This window comes from Salvelinus sp. IW2-2015, linkage group LG10 (assembly GCF_002910315.2).
Source record: "Salvelinus sp. IW2-2015 linkage group LG10, ASM291031v2, whole genome shotgun sequence".
Classification (NCBI taxonomy): Eukaryota; Metazoa; Chordata; class Actinopteri; order Salmoniformes; family Salmonidae; genus Salvelinus; species Salvelinus sp. IW2-2015.
In genome coordinates this window covers 21,693,602-21,719,626 of record NC_036850.1, presented here as the reverse complement: position 1 = coordinate 21,719,626, position 26,025 = coordinate 21,693,602, and the positions used below count along the sequence as shown (strand labels likewise).

General features: G+C 43.1%; 2 protein-coding genes across 3 annotated transcripts in view; one reads left to right on the top strand and one right to left on the bottom strand.

Annotated features, from left to right (window-relative positions):
• Nucleotides 1–22,750, top strand: part of garre1 (granule associated Rac and RHOG effector 1) — a 37,549-nt gene extending 14,799 nt beyond the window's left edge. Inside the window, exons 1-13 of one of the 2 annotated variants that reach the window (XM_023995706.2) lie at nucleotides 6,602–7,249; nucleotides 12,986–13,198; nucleotides 14,984–15,124; nucleotides 15,469–15,564; nucleotides 15,717–15,878; nucleotides 16,706–16,864; nucleotides 18,282–18,379; nucleotides 18,705–18,830; nucleotides 19,052–20,112; nucleotides 21,269–21,431; nucleotides 21,736–21,873; nucleotides 22,012–22,090; nucleotides 22,282–22,750. In XM_023995706.2, the coding sequence (XP_023851474.1) occupies nucleotides 6,746–7,249; nucleotides 12,986–13,198; nucleotides 14,984–15,124; nucleotides 15,469–15,564; nucleotides 15,717–15,878; nucleotides 16,706–16,864; nucleotides 18,282–18,379; nucleotides 18,705–18,830; nucleotides 19,052–20,112; nucleotides 21,269–21,431; nucleotides 21,736–21,873; nucleotides 22,012–22,090; nucleotides 22,282–22,599 (3,258 nt within the window). In that variant the 5' untranslated portion in view covers nucleotides 6,602–6,745 and the 3' untranslated portion in view covers nucleotides 22,600–22,750. Of the gene's footprint in view, nucleotides 1–6,601; nucleotides 7,250–12,985; nucleotides 13,199–14,983; nucleotides 15,125–15,468; nucleotides 15,565–15,716; nucleotides 15,879–16,705; nucleotides 16,865–18,281; nucleotides 18,380–18,704; nucleotides 18,831–19,051; nucleotides 20,113–21,268; nucleotides 21,432–21,735; nucleotides 21,874–22,011; nucleotides 22,091–22,281 lie in introns of those variants that run through there. The other variant, XM_070445472.1, reaches the window with a different exon arrangement.
• Nucleotides 22,751–24,590: 1,840 nt separating this feature from the next.
• Nucleotides 24,591–26,025, bottom strand: LOC111969528 (ss18, like 2). The gene is made up of 4 exons (XM_023995709.2): nucleotides 25,811–26,025; nucleotides 25,537–25,613; nucleotides 24,844–24,924; nucleotides 24,591–24,723 (listed from the first exon to the last, which is right to left on the bottom strand). Exons 1-4 carry the CDS (start codon nucleotides 25,877–25,879, stop codon nucleotides 24,693–24,695), a joined length of 258 nt encoding a protein of 85 aa, XP_023851477.1. The 5' UTR covers nucleotides 25,880–26,025; the 3' UTR covers nucleotides 24,591–24,692.

Sequence of the window (26,025 nt, the reverse complement as noted above, 5' to 3'; positions counted from 1 at the left end):
AGGCTGTAATTGCTGCCAAAGGTGTTTTAACATAGTACTGCGTAAATGGTCTTAATACTTGTGTAAATGTCACGTTTCAGTTTAAATTGGCAAATATAAAAAATGTAGTTTTTGCTTTGTCATTATGGGGTATTGTGTGTAGATTGATGGGGGGGGGGRKTTTAATCAATTTTAGAATGAGGCTGTAACTTAAAGTGGAAAAAGTCAAGGGGTCTTAATCCGAAGGCAGTGTATGTTTTTAAACGGTGAACTTATTAAATATATTTTTGGGCACATCCCTAACTGTTACTGCGTTTTATTTCTTTACTCTTAAAAATTGCTTGCAGCATCAATTTAGAAATTCTGTTACAACCGGAGTTTTAAGCATGGTTTACACCTTAATCACACCGATTAGCGTCACTGCGCAAAATAGTACACAGCAGCATCTGGATATGTGTGGAACAAATGTTCAACATTTACCTTCTGCTACCATTTCTGTCAAGCAGTCTATGCATACAGTTTGACGCATATGTTTTGATAAATCCATCGTATGCACCACACAGAACGCACTGCCTCTGCAAGACAAACGCAACGTTGCATTGGAAATTAATGCATTTCTGGTGTACCAAAATGCATTGACGCTGTCAGTGTGATCGAGGTCATTAGGCATAGCGCTCTTAAATTACATACTTTGTAATAGTAACCAAAAAAATCTATTGGAGGGAATAGTAATTAATCATCATTTAATAATTATGAATAATAAGTGTGCATTGGGGTAAATGGGCTGAAGCATGGGGCTTATCCATCTCTATGTATTTATAGGCACTATGCTGCATCAGTTGGGCTACAGGYGATACTGTTTATTGCTAATAGCATGCATAGGCTATATGCACGGTCCAATATGTTAATGTATTTACTTTTTAACCAATATATTATTGGGCTCATTTCTGAGGTGGAAATTTCAATTTGATTGTGTAGGCATAATTTTATTTTCATTCACTTTGGAATATATCCTTTTTAAAAGTCTCCAGAACTGAGATTATCAGTCCTCCTACATACAAATGATCCCGGGAAGGACCCTGGACACCCTAAGCAATTAGACTAGAGTTAGTCAAACTCGCAGTTTCATACATGTACAAAATTACACTCTTTCCCTAGGATGGTCATTACGGGAGGTGATTTTTTTTTTTGCTTCATCACCAGTGTGATGCATGGAAGTGTTGTCAATGAAGTTACTCACTGTTAGTATGCACATGTACAAATTAAATGGCAGATGTTTGTCATCTGTAAATCATGGTACTGAGTCTACTAGGTAACAGTTGTGAGAAGGGTAGTATTGGCTACATAGTGTACTGTTTATTTACGAAGGGGCAGTAGGTTTCTCATTCTGTGTAGTAAGAGGCATGTATGGGCTCTGTTTCCATAGGAACCCCATATCCTGTCCACTCCTGGAGTTGAATAGAAAATTCTTACTTTTGTCCTGGCTAAAAATAAAATGGTGGTTGGCAAATCATGAAACCTTTGACCTTACTCTTTAAGTGAGCCCTTTCCGTCTTCCACGGTATGTCTTGAATGGATATGGCATCCAGTTTTGTTGTTCTGTAGCCTTCAAGTTGTGCCATTTTACATATGGGGATAAAAGTATCTACATATCACACAGATTCCCCTTTTTTAAGAATGACATTGCTTCCTTCGAGGATGCTTACAGATGTCATGCTTATGTAGTAGAGAAACTCTTAAACTCCATCCGCTAGGCTAGCCAGCAGAGCTCCCTCTTCCAATGCTGTGCCTCGAGAGGTCTGTGAAATGTGAGCTGCGTTCGCTATTAGCCTGTTGCTGAAACGGACCTGTAGTTAGGAGAAGGCTTTGAATAGGAAGCTGCTCGAGTCAGGAGGTCACTGTAGTCTCCAGGGCAAGGCTGGGCGTTGTGCTTCTATCTATGCCCAACAGTTCATGTGCTTTACTCATGACTACCATTGATGAGGGATTATCTGAGCATTCCTCTATTCTGATCTTTTTTGTTTATTTTTATAACTCAGTCGTAGTGAACTGTAGGAATCCTTTAAGTCCTTTCGGTTTCTCCATACATCCTGTAAGTGGTTGTTGGGTTGAAGTTGCTGCTGACCGCTTGTACGATTTAGGTTTGCGTTTTGCCTTCAAATAGTTACTCAACACCTATACCAGTTTGTCAACATTGTGAAACCTATAAGGGAAGTTACAGTAGGACATTTTAGTTAACAATTTGAAATGAGCATCTCCTTATGGCTAGTCTAGGAAACGATTGAACACCAGGGCCAACATTTTGTCCTTCGAGCTATATAAACAAGTGCACTGTTGGCGACGGAATGTAAGCTTACATAGTTAGGAGCCTCAGACCTTTTTGGTCTCCAAGCATATCCCCTCCTTTGTTTCAGCAGCCAGCCTGCTATTTTTACGGACATAAGCTTCTTATATCACATGTTATATCTTGGCCTACTAGTCTACAGCCAGTTAGCCAACGTAATTTCAGATTGAGACTCTCCCGTATACTACGTATTTTGAAGATAAGCATTCAAATTATAGACCATATTGTGCCCTTTTTCTATGAGAATCTTGCTGCAGCTGGCTGAGGGTGTTTTTTTTTCTGTGGTGATATGGAGGAGGCCGGTGCTTGCCACAATGCCCTCCTTGTGTTCTCTGGGCAGGCAGAGCCTGGCTCTGCTTCTGTCACACAGTTGCTTGCAGCAATTGGCTTGACCCTCGACCTGTCTGCTGCCTCGGAGTCTGGGGCTAGGCTACACTATATCCCATCCGTCTACAATGTGACTAAGAATGTTTAACGACAAATTACTAGTAATATCTTATTTTCATTGTTTTCCTGCTCATTTTAATTGTTGAAAAGCAATTTGTGCTTATTGCTTCTTTGAGAACTTTTTTCCTTGTCGTATTAGTTGCATATTTAGGTCGATACCCATTACCTTAGAGACTATAAATGTCTGTTGAAGTAGACTATCAATGAAATGGGGAACAGACTATATAAAAGGGTATGATGGGATTGAAATGGTCTCTACTTGTTTTTGAAGTGTTCTTGTTTGAATCCACATAAAGCATTCCTTTTCTTCATTGGCAACAGATGTAGAGGACATTTTTGAGCTGAGACTGAGTCCTAAAAGCGGTATGGTACTGTCTAGTGTAGGGCAGCTGTTTGGCCGAGGAGGCTGAAATTGACCTCATGAGAGGAGACTGAGGGGTTGTTTAATGGTGGCCATGTGGTTGTACCCTGCCGTCAGTGGCCTGGTGCCTCAGTGGCAGAAGGAGCTGTCAGCTTGAGGAACCGCTGMCCCGTCCACCACCATGAGGTTATCTTTAGTCGTTGATTTTTGAAAAGAGTCATGGATACACATTTGGTATATGCTGCCTGTGTCATTCTTTTACATTTCAGTTGACCTTTTTAGTGCTGACAAATTCCTTGAAGATCTAGCACAGGTAAATCATACTTCGGAGCTCATTTTGTATATGGCGACAGAGAGCTTGCTCCCGGAAACCTAAGCTCCTTGTCCAAGTAGCAGCAGCTGAGATGCAGTGAGTGGTGGAGGCAGAGCTAACATTAGCCCTGAGTGCACACTGCCGAAGGAAGGACATTAAACCGGGCGCTGAGCCAGCAGCACAGACTGGGGACCCTCCTATTACATGTTTGTTTGGGTGTAAGTTCTAATACTTTCCGCATTGGAACAAGAAGCTTGGCTGCCAATAGAGAGAGGATAGTGGGACGGGTCACATCAATATTGATGCCGTGCCTGCTCATCTTAGCCAGACCTTAGGCAGGGCAGCAGTGTTTCACATGGACACAAACTGAACAGTTTTTAATGGTCCGACGCATGACTGGGCGTCTGATCCAGTCAGCAGGACACCAAGACCCACAAACTCACTTTGGAGTCAGAACAACAAACCTGACAGCCTACACTTGATGGTTTGAAAAGTCAAAATGAGAATATCAGAGGCAATATTGGCTTTGTTTATTCATCACAATACTTGGCTGGCTCTGCCTCCTTTGTTATGACCWGAGTCCTACTGTATTTCACAAGTTTCCTTATTGGATTCAAAGACCTCTGACGCAACTTCCCTTTTCTGCAGTTTCTAGGATTTAGGACCTTTGGGCTGGACCTGGCTAGTCAGGCTCCTGTTTCCTGTTTACTCCTGTATCCTTAATATCCCTATTTTAGGCAGCAAGCAGTGTTGGGCATCTGGCAGTTACCGCAGTCACTGTAATCTGGGATTTATAAACTGCTCATTTCACTAGTTAGACTACCTCAAAGCACCGTGTTTGAAGTAGACTGCTCATCATGTTTTATTTTGAGAGAGAAAATGACAAAAAGGAGTGACATTTTACCTTTGGTTATAGAGAGAACTGTTAAACTTGACATTAGGTGTAATGGCCTTAATGGTTTTTGGAACCAGTTTGCTCACTTGGAAATTGAGGTACTGACTTGTTACACCCTTTATAACTGCTGTGATTATTATTTGACCCTGCTGGTCATCTATGGATGTTTGAACCGCTTGAAGAATAATCTGGCCTTAATGGCCATATACTCATATAATCTCCACCCGACACAGCCAGAAGAGGACTGGCCACCCCTCAGTCTGGTTCCTGCCTTTCTAGAGTTTTTCTCTTGCCACTGTGCTTCTACATCTGCATTGCTTGCTGTTTGGGGTTTTAGGCTGGGTTTCTGTATTTACATCTGCTAATGTAAAAAGGGCTTTATAAGTACATTTGATTTGATGTCTGTCTCCGCTGCTGCCTCCTATGACATGGTAGGTCCATGAGCTTCCCTACATGTCCGGTCCCCTCGTCTCCAAGGCAGGGTCTGTTCTGTTGGTGTAGGCTGTCAGGCTCTGTCTACACACCCCTCTGTTTGTGAAAGACAGCGAAGTTTGAAGATCAGTGGAACATTGTAGATACAAACAGTGGTGGAATGTTTGTGGTTGATAAAGGCCATGTACAATGCACAGGCTGTCTGAGCAGCACACAATGACGGATGTCTTGGTGTTATCCTGAGGAAAAGCTGTGGCTTGTTTTCTTTCCACAAGTTGCTCCCTCATCCCAAAACATTGGGGCTGGGTGATAACTCTGATTCGCCGCGTTCCACAACAGAATTAATAAAAGCTAGGGCCTACATCTAGAAAGAAAACGTGTACATTTCCGAGTATTGACGTGGACATCTCTCCACTACTGTGACATATTATCACCATTGTTCTCAAGCTAGGTAATGATACATGCTGGCATTTGTTTCTCCTAAACATGCAAATAGGATTATGCTTATTTGCATAATGACATAAAACTACCAAGTCCATAGAAACCCATTTCTCCCCATTTGCTGCTTAGATTTTGAAAGGGGATATTGTTAACTCCCACTGTATGTGTTCCATTAAGACAGATCGTCACTGTTTTCCAACAATGACCGCTTGCAGACATTTGTCTGTGGCTGTATTTCCTTTTTGTAGAGGGGTTAATTCTTCAGATATGCTCCATTTATTTATGATCGTTAATATGAAATGAGTCTAATGGGAGCAAGAATTAACACCTGATTATGCTAAACCCTCAATGTTATTTTATCTCTTGTATCTTGTTGTTTTATTGTTGCTGTTGAGTTGGGCTACTGTACGTAGTTGCACAATATTGTCACACAACCTAGTGTAATTCCTTAGACTAAATGCTTACTTCAGTTTCTAAGCATTCACAATTTATCTTCCCAAGAACTGACTCAAAACTGCCAAGTTTTTTTTTATTGGAAAAAAAACAGCACATTTGAAACAAAGCTCATCCTTCCTCTGAAATCATTGTAACTTTCTTTTGTTTCTCCCTTTTCCTCCCTTAGGAAATGACATAGAGGCCTTACAGATACATTTGTGCTTTTGTCGCTCTTCTAATCTGCGTTTTGTGGAGGAGAAGCGGCGAGATCTGGGAGCACATTTAGTTTCCTCAGTGATTAATAACTACCTCAGCCAGCAGACGGAAACGCTGAGGACGTTGAGGCCGGCGAAGTTTCCAACAGTAGTCCTATCAGCTGGCTTCTGCTTACCGCCACAGACAGTGTGAAGAGCATCTCTGACGGACTGGTTGTYTGCCCTCGCTCTGCTCCATAAACACAGCCAATAGGCTGCCATTGCAGAGAGGAAGTGAAGTATCAAGGCGCCATTGTCCTACCGGAGAACAGATTTTGTCTCTTTTTGTCAGACTCCTTGCTGTTGACCAGTGCCACATTTCTTTTCAGATTCTTGGCTTTTGTTTTTTGCTTACAGCTTTTAAAGATTTTCTATCATTAAAAATATCTAAATATACAAACTATATACATGTTATACAAAGAAGACATTTTCTGCTTCTTTGAAGGAATTGTTATGCACATGAATCTTGTCTTGGAATGAGAGAATCGTGGAGTGTTTTCAGTTTTTTGATCTGTCCTCTCATAAACCATTGACTCCCTTTCAGGCAGAAAATACAGATTTGGAAAGGTGCGTTTCTGCCTGTTATTTTTGCTGGGACTGTCCACCGTGAGCTGCAGCAGGGCTGCACATAAACATCACACTCGGTCAGCAAGTCTGTACCCTGCTCTCTGCATCGCTCTGTTAGTTACAAAGCATTTTGAGATGAGCTTCTGGCAGATGGAGCCCTTAATTTGTCTTTTTACATAAATTCCAGGACTATTGGGTTGTTGTTTTCTATAAGAGAGCGAGAGAAAGCGCTTCTGGTTGGCTGAAATCCGGAGCTTCCAGAGTCAGCCTGACACTTATGTATTGTTGTAGTGCGCAGGAAAGTAAAATGGACTACAAGCGGCGCTTTTTGCTCGGCGGGTCCAAGCAGAAAGTGCAGCAGCACCAGCAGTACCAGATGCCTGAGCTGAGCCGGACCCTCAGTGCCCCCCTGGGCTCCACCTGCTCCCCCATGGGTGGCTCCACCGGGGTGGGCATGCCCGGMAGCTGCCAACCACCTCCCTCCACSCCCAACACCACTGCGGTCGCCGACATCCAGCAGGGCATCTCCAAGTACCTGGATGCACTGAATGTGTTCTGCCGGGCCAGCGCCTTTCTCACGGACCTGTTCAGCAGCGTGTTCAGGAACTCMCACTACTCGAAAGCAGCTATGCAACTTAAGGACGTGCAGGAACATGTCATGGAGGCGGCCAGCCGGCTGACTGCAGCAATAAAGCCAGAGATCGCCAAGATGCTGATGGAGCTGAGCGCTGGGGCTGCCAACTTCAAAGACCAGAACGACTTCAGCCTGCAGGATGTAGAGGTAACGGGTTGCCAGGGTTACAGTTACCGACCTGGACACACACTGAACACCAGTCAAAGTAAAGTTATTACATTATTCTGACAATTGGGCCTACCTGTAAAATAACATGTTGAGTCTTTTCCATTTCCCTGTCAATCAGTGGGGGCTGGTAGGAGGAGCTATAGGAGGAAAGGTTCATTGTAATGGCTGGAATTGGAATATATGGAACGTCAAACATGGTTTCCATATGTTTGATACAGTTCCATTTATGCCATTACAATGAGCCTGTCATCCTATAGCTCCTCCCACCTGCTGTCAATAGAGCATGTTTTGCCAAAGGGAACTTTTWAAAAAATACCAAATTTTTGTTATGAGGGTCTAGACTAGAATTTTTGGTCAAATTTTTTGTTGTTGCACCATTTTTCTAGGGCAAGGTTGCTTCTAAGATGCCCAGCTAAAGTCTCTCAGAATGCATGGCTCCTTGATTCAGAAGTTCTTGGCTGAAATTAGGATCTGGCGCCCAATGTTAAGCGGGTGCTAGGATCTGAGGGCGAGGTGCGAAAAGCACTGAGGATAGGAGAAGAGGGCAGGAACCATCATTTATGCTGAGACAGTCTGACTGAGCATGCAGGGTGATCTGTCTATTACAGGCCAGCAAAGTTGCTTACGTCTCAATTGTGAATTGCTGCTCTTAAAGTTGTATTTTTATTTTTTATTTTTTTTGCATTGAGTGTTTGTTTGGGAAAATAGTAACTGAATATTAGACTTCACTGGCATTTGTGGATGAGAAGCCTTATGTGCTCCTGATGCTACAGCTGTGCCTACTGCCTAGCCAGTCAGAAATGAGGTTCCAGGGTAGTGCCACTCCTAAATATTTCTACAAGAAATGCCAATTTATGTATTTATTTTTAATACATCTGTTTAGGCAGCAAGCAAATTGCCTCTTGTGTAGTGAATGTTTGAGATGTCTATGCTCTCATCCTGGAGATTTAAACAGATTTAGGGAGCAAGGCCTCAGTGGCAGACAGTGAGTGAATAAGCTGAATGTTCAGGCCAGGGCTGTTTTATGAGAGGGACTGCAGGGCCTCAGTGGATGTGGTTGTGCCCAGAGCAGGAAAGACTTTTGCACCACAATCTGTCATTTTGACTCTGTGGTCTTGGATATGCACAGATAAATATTAAAGGAGGGGAAGCCCAACTCAGTGAAAGTTCAGACTGCGGCAGGACTGTCTGGCAGCCACACTGACTCACTCTGGCTTCAGCTAGCGTCTGTGAATAACAACAGTGCGTTTGTCAAATAAAAGTGGGCTTTTGCTCTACCTCAGTCTTGCCAATGTGCAGGAATTGAGGGATGAATAAGATATTCAGACCTGGTTGAGTAGAAGGAATCTATCAACAGACAAAAGACAAAGCCCAAAATGGCCATGTGCATCATATAGGCCTACTGTGTATTTTGACTAGACCAGTGAGTTTCACTCATCATTACGGCATCACTTTTTTAACCTCCATTTCCTCCAYGAGAAGCTAAATATTGTTTATGTAGAATTGCTTTTCACATAAGTACATGGTGCACCTTCAGTTGGCCATTTCCATGCCCCCAGAGAGATTTACTTCATTTGTGACGGAAAGGGCTTTTCCATTTGTGTGTGTGTATGAACATTTGTCTTGGCAGTTGTATGTAAAATATAGAATTGGGTCTGTAAGAACAAAAAAGCTATTTTGAATTTGGAGAATTGTGGAATGTTGAAGGAAGCAGGATAATTTCCCCCCCCAAAATCCCAAAAGTCCACTCAGTATGGAAAACAAAACGTGTGTTTTTATCGGAGCTTGGCTACCCTGGCTGCTCAGTGTCTCAGCTGCCAAATATGCATGAAAATGTCATTGTTTATTAGGGGGCAGTCTACTGAGTGTATGAGCGAAACCACAGAGGGAGCGATGACCAGGCCAGCCAGACAGGAGTCCTGGGGAAGATTTTGATTGCATACTCCTTCCATCCTCTCTCCTCGTCTCCTCAAAACCCATTGGAGGAGAAGGAAAGAGATGAGAAGACGTGAGAATGCAATTGAGATCTTCTGGTTCTGAACATGAGGCAACCACAGTGCAGGCAGGGCTAGAGCCAGGCAGACAACTGCACAAGCAGCAATCCCGAAACGCCCCTGAAAAAACACATCTAACCTAGTTCAGCGGGCTTCAAGGATTCTGTATCATTTTTCTCAACCGTTGAATTGTTACTTGATAAGATTCGTTCATATCAAGTGTCTACTACATGGTCAGTCTAGTGTTCTTAGGTTACTACTCCTTTACCTCTGATTTTTATGGCCACGCTCACAGCTGCCATTATTAGATTACAACCTCGAATTTGTATGTAACGAACGTCACCCGGTTTCTTTAATAAGAGAAATTAAATCTGTGTCAAAACAATAGATGAGTATCATGTTTGATATGCAAGACACTAGCACCAGCACTTCCTGTTTTGGTTTAATAGACCCCTTTCTGTGTTTGCAAACATTACCGTACAAGGGYGATGCACGCAAGTTGGTGGCAGAACAAGGGGGAATTCTTATAGAACGGCAAAAAAAAAAAATCCATTTACATGTCGCTTATGAGTGCATTTAAAACTACTTTTGGAATATGATTGGATTTTAAGGCTCGTATTAATGTCCTGCTTAATATAATGTTGGTGTCATCATCGCAAATCAACAGCATTATACTTAAAAAGCACTTCAACCAGTAAAATGGGTCTTTGGCTAGCTTTTGCTACAGCCTATATCAATGAGCGTTAGCATTATAGCGAACTGCTACATCCCAAATTAGTTATTTTGCAAAGATCACAACCAAATATAATCTTAGCGACTGTTCAAGCAAGAATCAAAACGTCATAAGAGTATGAGAACCCCAAAAAGTTTTTTTAGAAGTAATAAAAACATAAATCTAGGCTATWGAAGGGATGCAGATCGCGATGGTTTTCTTACTGCCGCCAAGAGTCCCATGCATCTGTACTTGACGTCAGTGTGTCGTGTACTGGAAAAGGGTCTAATAGATGTTACCTTTGGAAATGGCCATCCTACAGAAGACAGGCTAGGATGGTGAGGGCCACTCACTAACAGCACTAAAGAAGTATTTTAGACGGGAAGGAAACACGAAGGCATCTGGTTTTTAGTCTCACTCTCCTAGGATAGATGATGATGATTTCCACTTCAAGAAGACAATCGATGTGTCCTTAGTTTAATGGGGAAGATGAGTTGTTTGATTCATTCTTCTCACTGTTTAAGCCTGCCTTTCAGCCCTGTATGCGGCTAAACRTTGGCTTGGCCCTGTAGTTTTATTCCTCATATTTTCCATGAGCCGATTTGAAATTTAATCTTATCCCCATGTGTGATTAATTATCTTTTGTTGCAACCTTTTACATTTTTCTTGCTAGATAATCATGTCCTTATAGTTTGTGATTGTCTGTTCTGTCCTTTTTATAGTGTTCTGTACAGCTGGTCCAAAAATAATAGTATTAATGGTATTATAAGCAATTTTACATCACTTTTCAGAATGCAGGGCTTTTCATGACCTTTTTTGCCACTTGTCCTTTGGACATTTTTACTTGTCCAAAAGTGTAAGTCACTTAAAATAAATAAATGGTATTTAACACCATTTGTACATCATTGTATGACTTTGCAAAATAAAATGCATTACCATCTTTTTAACCATAGAGAAACAGACAAATGTTGGCTACACTCGTGTCTATTGGCTTCTTTGCGTATTCAAGCCTGTCTGAAAACACAACACTGCCCCTTTAAGGCTCTCCTGGAGGATTGTTGGCCACCTTTGGTAGCCTATAAAATATTGCAACATTACAATTACAACCAAATACTTTTTATGTCTTCATAATTACCAGCCCTGGAGGCAATTATTTTAAGGGCACGATCAATATGTMTACGTTTCAAAACAGACACTGTGACAGTTCTGGGATGACACATCCAAAATCCATACAACCACTGCACTTAAAAAAGCAATGAGGCTGATCAGACCATTTTAGCTTAAAATGTTGATAACGTTTTATTTCTTCATATTATTAACTCAACAATGCGYACATGGCTGTTTGGTTATGTGTGAATGTTCCAAAATGCAATTAGCGGGAAACCACCGGGAAAACACTGTTCTCAAAATATCTGTTAGAAATGAAGAAAGCATTCAAATTGTTTAACCATAATCTGTAATAATAGGGCTTTTGTTACATTCACTGATCAAGTGGACTCAATTTGACCGCTAAGAGTTTTTATGTTAAACAATTCGCCACTCAATTCCTTGACAGCCTACAATTTGTTTGATAGTCTGCATTAGGAAAATGAGGGAAGAGGGACCATCTCATATATCATTATTCATTGAGCCAGTGTTTGGTATGCATTAGTCATTTGAGAGTGAGGTGTTACCAGTGTTTATACTGTGATTAGCAGTCCAACATAAGCAGYACGTGTTTCACACCCTCATAACTCATGGTTCAGAACTAATACTGCATGTAAGACCAATTCCTTTACGTGAACTGTTATTTGGTCCTATTTCAGAATCYGAGCTGAAGAGGGCTCTAAAGGGTTTGGACCTAGCCTTGGAAATGGTCAGTAAGGGTATAGGCCTAGTCGGTGTCTGTGCCCCCATGATGTGTTAAAGAATGAGGACAGCCCAGCCTTGTTGTTCCTGTCTGCTTTTAAACAGGGTGGCATATTTCTGTCCTTAACAACTCAGCCAAAATATATTTTCAGCACGTACCTGAAAAGAACCCTGTGACCACAGTGAGCCGGCTGTGGTGTCCTGTTGCTCTCGTTTTGCTCCTCTTTTTGCTAACTGGACAACAAACATGTCTGACTCCTACAGCTTTACAATTCTTTCCTTCACTTATGTAAATGTGAACCTTATTGCTTAAATGAATCACCCGTTGCACAGGGTCTGGAACGGTGCCATCATGATGTGGAAAAATCTGCTCCACTATTAAGTTGAAGGAGAAGAGCAAACACTTTGTTTGTTGTAAGCATTGCTTGTGCTTTACGACTACAGTGCTAGGCCTTGGCTCTGAGTAGACTGATTTATAACATAAACTGCGCTTCCCAATTATGGTAGAAGGTTATTTGCTGGGGTAACACTGCACTGTAGACTGGTGGAGTTGTGTGGAAAATGAGAGGACATGTTAACAAGCAGAACATGGCCTTGATATAGACTTTAATTTTTTTTTTTTTTCATCTAGCCTTTTTTGTACAATTTTAGCCTGTCAAATGTTTTCCATAATGTTCTAACTCTTAAATAGACAATTCTCTTCAGTGGCTCACTGTAATGCAGCCTTTATCCAGCCTTGAACTGTTTTGTGGTTATAGCCCTTCACAAGTTGTTTTTGTGTGTAATAATGTCATGTTCTCAAGCTGGGTTTTCCTCAAACAAGAGGAGCATCTTTAAAGCAGTAAATTGATGCAATGCATGTTATTCTATTTATAAGATCTGATTTAAGAGGACTCAGAGGGTTATCAAAGATGTCATTGTTTTTATGGAGAATTTAAACATCCAAGTCACTGAAGCCAACATCACTTAAGTTAGTTTCTGAGTAATGAAAAACAAGGAATGCCAAGACCGTATGCTTTGAGAACCRGTGTTCTTAGAAAACWATGATGAATGATCAATGCTCCCACTAATGTAATCTTGTCAGGGGTGTGATTTTATTTATTTTTCTCCTGATATTATTGTCCTGATCACAACCTTTTGAATCTTATGTGTTCTCTCCAGGTGCTGGGTCGGTGCTTCCTGACGGTGATGCAGGTGCACTTCCAGTTCCTATCCCAGGCCCTGCAGAAGGTGCAGCCTGTGGCCCAGTCGTGCCTGGCGGAGGCCCTTGCCCAGGCCCAGGAGCGACGCAGCAATGTCCGCTCCCAGAGCTCCTGCCCTGGGCCCCTGACGGAGCTGGAGGAGGCCTCACGATCATGGAAGGGTGCAGCCGAGGTATTTAGACATGGAGGCCAGGGTGCCCCCAGGACTCTTCAAGGAGCTTCCTGGTGTGACTAGCTGGTGGAAATAGGCTGTGTTCAAAACGTGACAAGCTGACTGTTATACATTCCTATGAAATGCAGTCAGCTACCATTCCAGCCACAATTTCCTCCTATTTCCCGTTGAGAAGTTTGTATATACAGTATATGAGCCTGTATTGCTAGTTATCCCTCCTCCACTTTAAGCTAGGCCTACACATCCCCAAACAAACCCTAGCTAACTGAAATGGAGGCCATTTTGTGAGAGGAGCTAGCTGGTTAATCACGTAGCTAATAAAAGTCCCCCTGGCACATTTGGAGCTTTGTTCTGTACAGTGGAGCCAGAATGGAGAATCGTGAGTGGCCTGATTGATCTGTTAAGCCCTGGCATGTGGGGTGTTAGCCCTGGAGGGAACGGGGCTGGATATCCTGCTGGAATGTGCTGCTGCGATATGTCCAGGCTGGGCATGGCCGGGCCTCACTGCAATGTTGGGCAGTTTTCAAAGAGGGAGGCGGTCGGTTTCCCCCCTATAGAAGCAGTTATTCACAAATCTAGGCCCAACACTGTTCTAAAATGTACAATCTACCAGATGTGTGACCGAGTCACAAGCATGTCAAGGTCCAAGTCTCGAGTAGTCACAAGTAGAATGGGTCGAGAGTCAAGTCCAAGTCGTGCATTCTAAGTGTGAGTCAAGTAAAAAAAAATGTAATCTATACATGCAATGACTGTCTGGTAGCCTCAATGTCTGTTAGAGGCTACCAGACAGCCCTTTTCATTATTTTGTCTACAACACACTTTGAGTTTGTAATAATTCATTTTAACAACAAATTCCAAATGCAAACTTCATAAATAATACATTTCAAGCTATTTTGACATACCAAAGACCAGTAAGCCTATGCTAGTAATTAATGCCTGCAAAGTAAACAGTTTAATATTCTTGATCACCAAACTATTTTTGCCGCTGGATATTTATGGCAATCCGCTCTCCATACGGTTTGACATTTGCACTGCACCCAATCCAATAGCTCTACAGAAAATCGTCAATCTGTCCGTTGGCTCATTGGTTCTCAAACTTTTTGACCCGCAACCCCCAAAAAGCAGTGGTTCAAAGCTCGTGACCTCACGCATGTACATGCACGCACAATTTCTGCGCCAATGTAGCCTGTCAATACAGCCGTAAACGGTGATGCATTTTCAAACGCAAAACATAATATTGAATGTTTTATTCACATTTTACATTTGTAGCTGAAAGTCATTTAATGTTGACATCCATACTAGTAGATATTGGCTGCTATGTCACTTCTCTGGAGTCCAGAACCCTTTTCTTCCTCACAAATACCGTAATTAATTTGCCAGAATATGTTACATCATCACCCATAATATTGAATGCAGTGCGACGTTACAGCCATCTTTAGACATGTAGCCACCCAAACTAGGCCTATCTGAAATATGGAAATGATCAATGAAAATCTCTAGGTAGCCTGTTATTGTTCTGGCAAAGATGCCTCTGTAGTAGATTTCTAAACTGTGTTTTGTCTGGTCATCAATCAATATGTGCAACCTTTTGGTTCTGAAGCACAGATTAGATGTTTGAGATGACAATTGTACCGTAGGCCTATATTAGAAATCAGATTAAATGGGTGAAGGTATATAAAATCATAAGCAGTACAGAGCAGATGCAGGGTGTGTAAGGGTTGTACTAGGGTATGTGATGCTGTGTGTAAACTGCTATGTGACCTGAGACTGTGTGCTGTGTTCCAGGCCACGGGACGTCTGAGGGAGAGGGGACGTGATGGCTGCCTGGCAGGCATCCAGGTCCAGCAGCTCTTCTGCTCCAACAACCCCAACATCCCTGATCACCATCTGAAGGAGCTCAACATGAAGATCGACAATGCCTTACAGGTAGATGGYGCTCCCCGCAGGACCACCACAGCCTTGGTCAATGTCTGAAATGACACCCTGTTCCCCAATATAGGCTTGTGCACTGCTTTTGACCAGAGCCTTATTCCTGGTMATTTTCCCTGTAAAGTGCAATATTTTTTATCAGGGCTCTGGTCAAAAGTATTGCACTATATATGAAATAGGGTTCCATTTCTGACTGGGTCAATAGTGCCCTACAGCACAAGGGCTGCTTCAAATCAATGTGTTGATGGCTTGGATATGAAAGGACTGAATGAAGCAATAGCCAGCCTGACTTACGTACATGTTGAGTTTATACAAATTTATTTTATATTTTCTTTTGCCAGGCTTATAAAGCAGCACTAGAAAGTATGGGCCACAGTGAATATGCACTGAAGGCTGGCTTTCACCTCAATCCCAAATCTGTGGAGGCAGCTTTACAGGTATGTTTACTCTAAGCACAGGACGTATTACAGCTCATTAGGAATGGTAAAGCCTTGGATTATAGTGGCTGTGATAAGGGCAAAACCCTGTCTCTAACCTATTTGTACATCATGTGTCTGGGCCTGTGTCTCTCTCTCTGTCTACTATGTAGGGTTGCTGCAGTGAGGCAGAGGCCCAGCAGGCTGGCAGGATGCAGACCATCTCCCAGCCCATTCAGTGTGAGCTGCCCACCATCCCTGTGCAGATTGGCGCCCACTTCCTCAAAGGAGTGTCCTTCAACGAATCAGCGGCTGACAACCTCAAACTGAAAACGGTATGCCCTGCAGGACTTGACGTTATAGAATGTTCAGATATTGCATAGAACATATATGATTGTCTGTCATGTTAAATCGGGAGTCATCAGCTTGGGAGTCGTATTCAGCTCTATTCATTACATTTCTATCTACAACATTCTGAATACACCCCTGGCCTTGGCTCGCTGGCATCCTGGCGCTAGGCTACTGTGATGGGTGGTTTCCTAAGTCTTTCATAGTTTGACCTTGCTGACCAGAATGGGTCACTCTGCTCTCTCTAGGAAATGAGAGCCGCTTAGACGCTCATTTCAACCTCTGATGACTTACGTGGGCTGTGAGTCTTGTATTTGGCAAGGCTTTAATGTTTTGATGTGGATGTCTTAACACTTATTCCATGGTACATCTGATGCCTTGGGTCTGGATAGAATCAGCATCTGCTTCGTTAGTTTACAGATGGATTCTCCCCCAGTCTGTGGGACAAAACTAACTYGTATGATAATTGCACACACTATCTGTCAGTTATCTGACTCACCATTTACCGGATTCAGAAATAACAGCACATTCATCAGGACCCTTTAAACTAGAGAGCCTAGACACTTTAACAAGAGGGGACTWAGTCCCTGGACTTTGTAGTTGCTACTGTTTCCTGTTCTGGTCTATGTTAGTGTTTTAGAAGAGATGAATAGGACCCACACACGCACTATTGCTCCACCATAGCTTTTATTTGGCAAAAAAATGAACAAAGTTTCAATCCAAAGTGGATCTTTGTCAGGTCCATATTAGTGCCTTGCATCAGCAGCCAGAAGTCTTGTGTTTTCACACCGGCCACCCTGTTTTGTATCCTCAGCACACCATGTTGCAGCTCATTAAAGAGGCAGTGGGGCAGAACGGAGTGACCCCCCGGGACGACTCCCCCGTCACTGAGGTCCTCAACCAGGTCTGCCCTTCCAGCTGGAGAATGGCCTGCAAGACCGCCGTCCAGTTACTGTTCGCTCAGGCTGGACTGGTGAGTACAAGGCACTTAAGATGTCAACAAGGACAGCAAAGTCACCCAGCTTAAAATACTCGTCTCAGTTAGATGTCAACATAAGCTGTTGTCTCAACTTAAATTAGCTGATGGATTGTTTTGCTTTAGCAGTAGGGCCATGTGGTTCAACCAACTTCACTTATTTTATGAAAATGTAAAGGAATATTTAATTCGATAGAGGTCCCTGCCTTGAGCAGATTCACTATAACTCTACAGCCTCTGCTTAGTGAAGCCTCTACATTATAGCTCTGGGCCAGGCTGCAAGTTGTAGTCTATTGTAACCTAGAGCCCATTGTTTGGGAGGTGTGTAATTGAGATGATGGGAAGGTATGTTGGGTTCCTTTGAACGGCCAAGAGGTGTAAACAAACTCATTGTAGACACACTGAAGCCAACATTCCTGCAGCATCTGGGTAAAGGATGGGGTCATCTGGTTGGATCTTCAAACAGATTTCTGGCACTTTGAAACGAGTCTCCCCCAGCCAACAGAGAGAAAGCAGCAGTCATCCACTACTCTACTTTACTTTATTTCCTCAGTGTGGTCTGTAATATTTAGTGCGTCAGACCTGGGGAGTGTTCTTATCCACCCATCAACAGCGCTGAGTGTAAAACAAACCCTGGTGGTGGATGGGAGCTTTACATGAACTCCTTATCTGAGTTATGAGCTCTGAAGAACACAGACAGTGGGAGCCTGCATAGCAGCATAAGCGAAGACCACCTTCTCTTAACATTACTCAGAGTGGATCTGCCAGACAGTGAAAATGGCTTTGTTCTTTCTGGGACATTAATTTTCAACACCTGAATTGGCCTCTTCTCCTCCTTTTTTGGGGGGCCTATGCTGCTGCATCTCGCTCTCGTTTTTTCTCTCTCTCTGCCTGTGACTTTGTGAGTCAGGGACCTGGTGGATGTGTTTCTCTCACAGGCCTGAACTCAGCACTCTGACTGCCCAGGGGTCCTGAGGATACACCTGCTATATAAATGACAATAGGCTGACTTCCTGTGAGACAGGAAGGGTCCTCCCTCCTCCCCAAGTTGCATTTGTCTAGAAGGTAGAGCCTCTTTCAAAGAACTGCTGGAAAATATTGGTCTGGATACCTGGAAGTGTGTATATTTGTTGTTCACCCAAAGTAGCTTCCATTTCCTTTGCCCACATGCTCTGACTATGGGCAGAGTTAGTAGTATATCTTATTTCATTATATCTATTTTAGAGGACACTGATGTGTTATTGTGGAAAGAAATTGGTACTCTATCTGCTTTGCTTAGTCAGAGTTGAGATAAAAAGGGCCAATATAATCCTGTAGAGTTGCTTGCGCAAGCATAACTGGCTGTGAGGGAATGCATTATATTAGAAGCTGTGCTGATGCAGCTCTCTGAATGACTGTGTGCATGTGTGGACAGGTGGTTGTTGACACTGCTCAGATCGAAAACAAGGAAGCCTATGCTCCACAGATTGCTCTGGAGGGCTCCAGAGTTGTGGTACAAGTACCCTCCACATGGTGAGTAGGATTATTCATATTTGTCTGTTTTTCCACAGAGGGCAGAAGAATCTGCTTGCTTTACAGGTCCAAAAAATAATTTGGCAAATAAATACATTTGCTTGCTTTAGTTTTATCTTAGCAAGGGAATTCCAAGTATTCAGAACCCTTAGACATACAATTGGCTAAATCAGCAAACTACATACTTTTTATCCGCATAAGCCAACACTCAACTCAATCAACTATCACATTTGGACAGTAAAGTGAAGTATTAACAGACTTATAAATGTATTTGTGTTATGTTGGACATGCCAGTTGTGCTGTGTCCTGACTGTCCTGTGTGTAGGTGCCTGAAAGAGGACCCAGCCACCATGTCTCTGTTGCAGCGGAGTCTGGACCCAGAGAAGACCCTCGGCCTGGTGGACGTGCTATATACCGCCGTCTTTGACATCAATAGGTGGAAGGAGTGCAAGTGAGTGGATGTGTATTGTCCAAAGCATTTTCACGTTTGCATTTTTAATTCCTAGAAAGAATCAACCTGCTGTGTGTTCACATTGGCATGGGCTGACAGAGGTATAGCCCTCATTCTCGAGCTTTAGTTTACATTTGCCCTGAAAGAAAATCTTGAAAAAGCTAGTTAGCTGTTGTAATTTTCCATGCCGTTGAATGCTTATGTATCTTCTCCCTCCACAGAGAACAGGCCTTGCCCACCATTCAGATGCAGTTACAGCGGGAGAGCCCTGACTACGGGATGCAGGTAGACCTGCCTCCTGGAAATGGCTCCAAAGCCTCCAGTGGCCTGCCCAAAACTATCTCCAAGCTAACTTCCAAATTCACAAAGAAGGCCTCTTCCAGCTCTGTGTCCAGTGGTGGTGGGGGCAGCTACTCCATCCCCAGCACCCCGTCCCATAGCATGCTCTCCTCTAGCAGCAGCTCTGAAGACCAGCAGTTTAAGAGCCTGGGTCACGCAGTAGACGGGAGACTGCAGAGCATCTTACAGCTGGGCAACATGTCCAGCAACCCCGACCCCACCCAGCCCCAGAACGGTTCAGTGTGTGACGACCAGGGCATGAACCTCCCCACGGACCAGGAGATGCAGGACGTCATTGACTTTCTCTCAGGTTTCAATATGGGCAAGTCCCAGCAAGCCTCCCCACTGGTCAAAAGGAGGAACTCTGTGGCGTCTGCCAATGCTGCCGAGCTGAAGCCCCCGAGCGGAGCCACCGACCGAACCCCAACCTCTCAAGCGGTCTCCCACAGTTCACTGCAGCCCCCTACCCAGAGTATGCATCAGCAGCCAGTGCAGAAGCAGCAGCAGCAGCCACCACCACCGCAGCAGCCCTCCCAGCAGGTACTGCAGTACTACCAACACCTCCTCCAGCCTATTGGTCAGCAGCAGCATGCTCCACCTCAGCTGCCCTCCCAACAGCCTCCACCCCAGGCTCTTCCACAGCAGAGAATGCCAAGTAAGTGGCTGAGTGGTTCCAGCCAGCAGCAGCCTCCTCCCCAGGGCCCACCTCCCCCAGCAGGGCTCTCCCCCCTGGGGCCCATTGGCCAGTGGGGCTCACCTGGCCTCCCAGACCTGAGCTCGGACCTATACAGCCTGGGGCTGGTCAGCACCTACATGGACAGTGTCATGTCTGAGATGCTGGGGCAGAAGCCACAAGGTCCCCGCAACAACACCTGGCCCAACAGGGACCAGAACGAGGGTGTGTTTGGGGTGCTGGGAGACACTTTGCCCTTTGACCCCGCAGGTGAGTTATTTTTATCCCTTATCCACAAACCCAGATAACACTCTGGGTTCCTCTGACTAATGTGGGTGGTGTTCAGTAGGGAGTGAACATTTTGGAACAGAGTGAAACGGGGAGGTACTATGGTGAAGCGGGGAGGTACTGCGGTGTTCCTCACTGAACATAACCTAGGTGGTTGATAATAACACTTTAGAGCAGTGTGTGACCTGCATATTGTCATGTTGAAGGATGCAGTCGACTACAAAGGCTCCATATAATAGCAATGAAAGCTGGCTCCTTCCTGCACATCGTTGGTCAGTGTAGCCAGGGTGAGATACAGTGTCTTGACCTCCAATAAAGAAAAGCGGCCTCCTTTAGGACGGTGTTATTCCCCCTCCTTCCCCATTATCAGTAGGCTGTCTGGGTTGTGGTGGTGAGAGGCAGGCAGCTCACAGCCTCCAGGGATTCCATGGTAGGAGAGAACTGTGTCAGCAGTGGTGGGGCTTTGAGCTGTGTTGACTGGGCTGTTTCATTACAAAGACTGAGAAGGAAAAAGGAGACACTACTGTTTAGCACTGCAGTCATTATTATGCCTGGAGAGGATATGTTGCTTTTGATTTTTCTTGGGGTTTTGTGGTTTGGAGATGTGCTTACATAATCTCATTGTAACCATTAAAGCCATTTGGGGTGGTGATATTTCGCTGACAGAAAGATTTATGATCTAGTTTGTCTGTGATTTCCTGAATGAATAGCGGCCATTATCTGGTGCAACCTGAGGAAGTGAAAAACTTTCATAGCCACATCTCCCATTCAGATACATTTTCAAAAACTCTGAACTACAGGACCTTACTAGTATCTCTCCAAATGCACTGTAAATGTAGGTTGTCTGACAGTGAGCAGCTGTCCCCTGCACCCCCCCCCCAGCAGTTCTGATTTGTCATTTTAAATGTTATGCTGAATTTACAATGTCAGTTGCTGTTTTTACAGTGCAGCAGACGCTTTTTTATTTCAGAGCAGAGGCCATTGTGTTCAGCTGACTTACGGCTATTGTGCTTTTTCTGCTATGGTAGACAGTCTGGCTGAATGGATTGAGCTGTGGGGTACACACACACACACACACACAAAGAGAAAAGCTGAGGATGTCAAACTGAACCGTGTGTTTTCTCCCTTTCATATGCAGTTGGCTCTGACCCTGAGTTTGCGCGTTACGTTGCCGGAGTCAGCCAGGCCATGCAGCAGAAACGGCAGGTGCAGCACATCCGTCGACCCAGCAACACCCGCAGCAACTGGCCCGTCTCTGAGCAGCACAGGACCTGGTCCCACCCAGAGTACTACAGCGAAGGGTACGTTCACCAATCACAATCAACACCTAACATCTCATTGATACACACATCTCTGTATATGGCATAGGGCTCTATATAGTCTGCCCAAAGTAGTACTACAGGGTATGTTCATTCAAGGCTCTTTACACCACTCCATGACACTAGTACAATTTATTCACACCTCTTTGTATATAACATCTCTCTAGAAAGTATGCCAATCAATCTTACATGCCTCTTAGTGATGTTCGATTTGTAGAATGGTAAGAACAAGATGTTCATAGTGTTTCAAGTAGTTCTGACTGAGAGTGCCACTTATGTGAAACAGGGAGGCGGTCCACAGCAGCTGGTCAGCCAATCAGGGAGACTCTGCCAGCTCCAGTGATGAGACGTCCTCAGCCAATGGGGACAGCCTGTTCTCCATGTTCTCTGGACCTGATCTTGTTGCAGCCGTCAAACAAAGAAGGTACAACTGAGTCACCATGTGTTAAACGTACACCATAGTGTGTTACTGTTCTTTTGGTTTCCCTCCAACCTGTTTTATTCATGAAGTGAACTATCGATATTGTGCTGTAGAGCTTCATGTCTCCTCTTCTGCCTGTAGAAAACACAGCTGTGGCGAGCAGGAGGTGTGTACCCTGCCCTCTCCTCCCCTCCATCACTTGGGAGATGATAATAACCAGGTAAGGAAGGAGTGTGTACTTAGGAGTCTGTGTGCAGTAATTGGGCCAGAAAATTGAAGCCTCTATCATTCACTGCATCTGTATATATGATTATATTGAATCGCTTTAAATGTTATCATTTACCCCCTTTTTAGTTTTTGCTAAATGTCTTGTGTTGATCAACTCCCATTTCCATCCATTCTACTCCACAGGAAAGCAAAACTAAAACTTGGCCGCCGAAGGCCCCATGGCAACACTCCGCTCACACTCAACACAACACCATGCCCAATCCAAGCTCTTCCCTGTACCAGATGAACATCCCTTCCAGCCAATGGAGTGATTCCATGCAGATGTTGCAGTCTCCGGTGTGGTCCACTGCCAGTGACTGCCCTCCCTCCACCGGGATCTCCTCTGGCTTCTCTCCCTACACCCAGCAGCATCAGCAACAACAGCACAAACCCATCAGCAAGGGCTTTAAATCCTTTCCCATCAAACATGAGCACAGGCCCTCCTACCTTCACCAGTACTGATACAGACCAAACAAATGAGTCCATTGGTATGGTAGAATTGCTGTAGCTATATTTCTGAAGCAAGTTCTGCTGCGACCATTAGTAATGTTGCCCTTTTGGAATAACCATTAAATTGAAAACATCAGTCTCTGTGTTTTCAGGCAAAATTGCATTGTTCATACTGGCTTAACATTTTGTATGTATTTTTCCATTTCAAACGCCCCCTTTTTGAAAAAGACATTCTAAACTGCCATGTAAAAGCTGTAAGCAATGCATGTCATGCTGGCAGCAGTTAGTCTGCCTGATAAAGTTTATACTGTGTTTCCTCAGACAAGAGCTTGAAACATGCATGGCCATCATCCACTTTTCTTCTCCAGCTGGAAATGTGTAAGGGATAAGATTTTAGTGGGTGGGCTCTAAATGAGACACTCCAGTTTTCCCCATAATTCTATACTGTCTACATAGCTGTAACTGCCAAATCTCATGTAAGATGACTCAGACTACAGCTAACATCTACTGTTCCATAGCTTGTAAATTACTGAAGTTGAAATATAAATAATAATTTACTTCTTTTTATTAAGAGGCTTTGAGCAGGCTCAGCATAAATATTATAATCATTGCAGAGGTGTAATTGAAAAAAAAAATACTACTTTTTCAACGACTGACAGAGTAAAAAATATATAGCAGTAACTGTGCCATGTTGGTATTAATAGCACTTGCATAATATTATTTTCCAACCAAAGCGTTGTTCAGAAGATAAATGGTGCTGAAGAGATAATAAGTCCGTTTATTATATTGATCATTAATAAAGTTACGAGCCCTAGAGCATTAGGGAAAGTCTTTATGATAAAAAAAAACAAATTTCCTTTTCTTTCCCTGATTGGCAGTTCACTTCAGAATGACACTAACTCAAACCTAATGTTTGTTCCTTTAAAATACAATATTTTCTTGTACAAATATTGACAGTATTAATCTTATTTTTGTATTTTCTTACATGTTCTACAATTACTGTATATGTTAGTATAACATGTTACATAACACAATCCCCCCCCCCCCAAGATGTGAAGGCACATTCATTTCTTTAGTTCAGAGTTTAACTAAACCATATCTATAAAGGTTACCAAATATGCCATTATAAACACTAAAACATTGTGTAGGGTATTTTTTTGCCCATGTTTCTTCAGTTTCTATGGCTACGGGCTGTATTTAAAGGCCCAGAATGTTAACTTTTTGTGATGTTATCGGATGCCAATGTTGCCTGTATTTATGACATGACACCATGTTTTCTGAAAACTAACATACCATGTTTACAGAGATTTGTTTGCTGTATAAATATCATTTTATAGTTCTGTGCTTTGCACAATCAAAATATAGGGTTTGTTGCATTGTCTGTGTTATTTCCCAAACTTTTGCTGCCTTTTTTTTTTTTTTACATCTTTAAAGACCTTGGACTGTAACCGTTAGTATTTTTTAGCTGTGTCAAAATGGTTTACTAGTGGCATCTACAAAAAAGGTTTCCCAAACAGAAGATAAGGGGGACTGCTTGGCTTATGTTGCTTATTGTTCTCTTGAGCTGGCAACAATCTTCCCAAGTGTACCAGCAATGCAACAAAAATGAATAAAAATTACTAGCAATTGAATATGTTGGTATTTTCTATGACTTCATGCCATCACAAATTACTGTATGATCCTTTTATTTGAGGGGTGACAGGCTGCCTAGTAGGCTGTTGTACATCTAGTTTTCTAGCTTTCTCTAGTGGTGTCAACTAGCAGGCTTGAAGTCAGAACTTGGCTGTAACATCTTTAACCTTGGGTTGAAGTTCAGTAATATAATAGCCATTGTCCAAGGCTACCCCTAGTAGTGTATTTCAAACTTAAAAATTCTGGGACCCAATGCCGGTGGTGACTTGCTCACGAACTGACCTGTTGGGAGTAATGATGATGATATTCTGCGAAAGCTCAATATGCCCAAACTCTATTAAATGCACCTTGTGTTACTTTACAGCAGTAGGTCAGGAAAAAATAGCCAACTTTATTTTCAATAAAATGAAAGATGTGAATCAATTGAGGAAATTGACCATTATGTATGTAAGCTTTATGTCCAATCTGGGCTGTCAATGTTGGTGCCTCTCCATTGGTGGGGATCTGAAAATTGGAATATGAGTCAATTTGCAACCCGTCACTGGTTAACATCGACAAAGAAGAGAAACAACGGTCAAGCAATGAATGTAGCTGATTGCATTTTCATTGATGGACAAAACATACGTTTGTGGTTGGAGCCAAGTTTGGCTGGCGTCTGCTATGGTTCCCAGGTAAACAATGTTGCGGTGCAAGATCTGTTGATATCTGGTGGAGAAAAGTTGTTTACAGTATGGTAGTTAAAACACGGCAGGGAGGCCAACCCTATTCCTCAGCACCCTATACCATAATTATTTACTCATCAGGAACTTCAAATTGTATTTGTCACATGCACTGAATACAATACACCTTACTGTGAGATGCTTACTTACAAGCCCTTAACCAACAATGCAGTTAAAGGGTTAGTAAAATATTTACTTAAAGTAAAAAATAAATGAGGCAATATGTACTGGTACTGAGTCAATGTGCATGTTGGTAGGGTTAAAGTAACTATGCATAGATAACAGCAAGTAGCAAGTCTGTTAAGAACAAATTCTTATTTACAATGACGGCCTACCCCAGACAATGCTGGGCCAATTGTACACCACCCTATGGTACTCTAAATCACGGCTGGATGTGATACAGCCTGGATTCGAACCAGGGACTGTAGAGACACATCTTGCACTGAGATGCAGTGCCTTAGAATGCTGCACCACTCTGAATCAGGTGTGTTCGTATAGAGCTGGTTAAAAACCTGCAAACCCAATAGCTCCAGGAGAAGGGTTGACATCACCAACTCTAGGGGAAATAACACATAGATATGGATGAAGTTGAACTTACTGTACACATTCCATTGCTCGTCCTTTTTGCATGTACTCTGTGATGCACCTTACCAGCTGGTCATTTTCGTCCAGCAACTGAAAGTTGGAAAATATGAAAAACTGTTAACACAGCTGTACAGTTGTTTACCTGAAGCTACCACCTTTTATGATAGAATGTAGGCCAAATAACAAACCAACTGTACAGCTAGCTAATGAGCTAGACACAGTTGTAAACATTCTAGCTAAATGCTACACAGATTAACATAACCAAACTGATAGCTAACGTTACTTACTCTTTGGATGGTTTCTTGGTTGATCTGAGCTTTTCCTCTATGTCTTTTCGGTACAAAAGCGACAGACATTTTGAGTTACATTGAATGACAAACGGTAGCCAGTGGCTGTGACTACGACTGGGCTAATATTAGCTAGCTAGAGGACATCCACCATCTTTGCTAGTACTGCCTGGGATTTTCGGTCGTCACCTTACCACAGTCACAACGTCATAAAC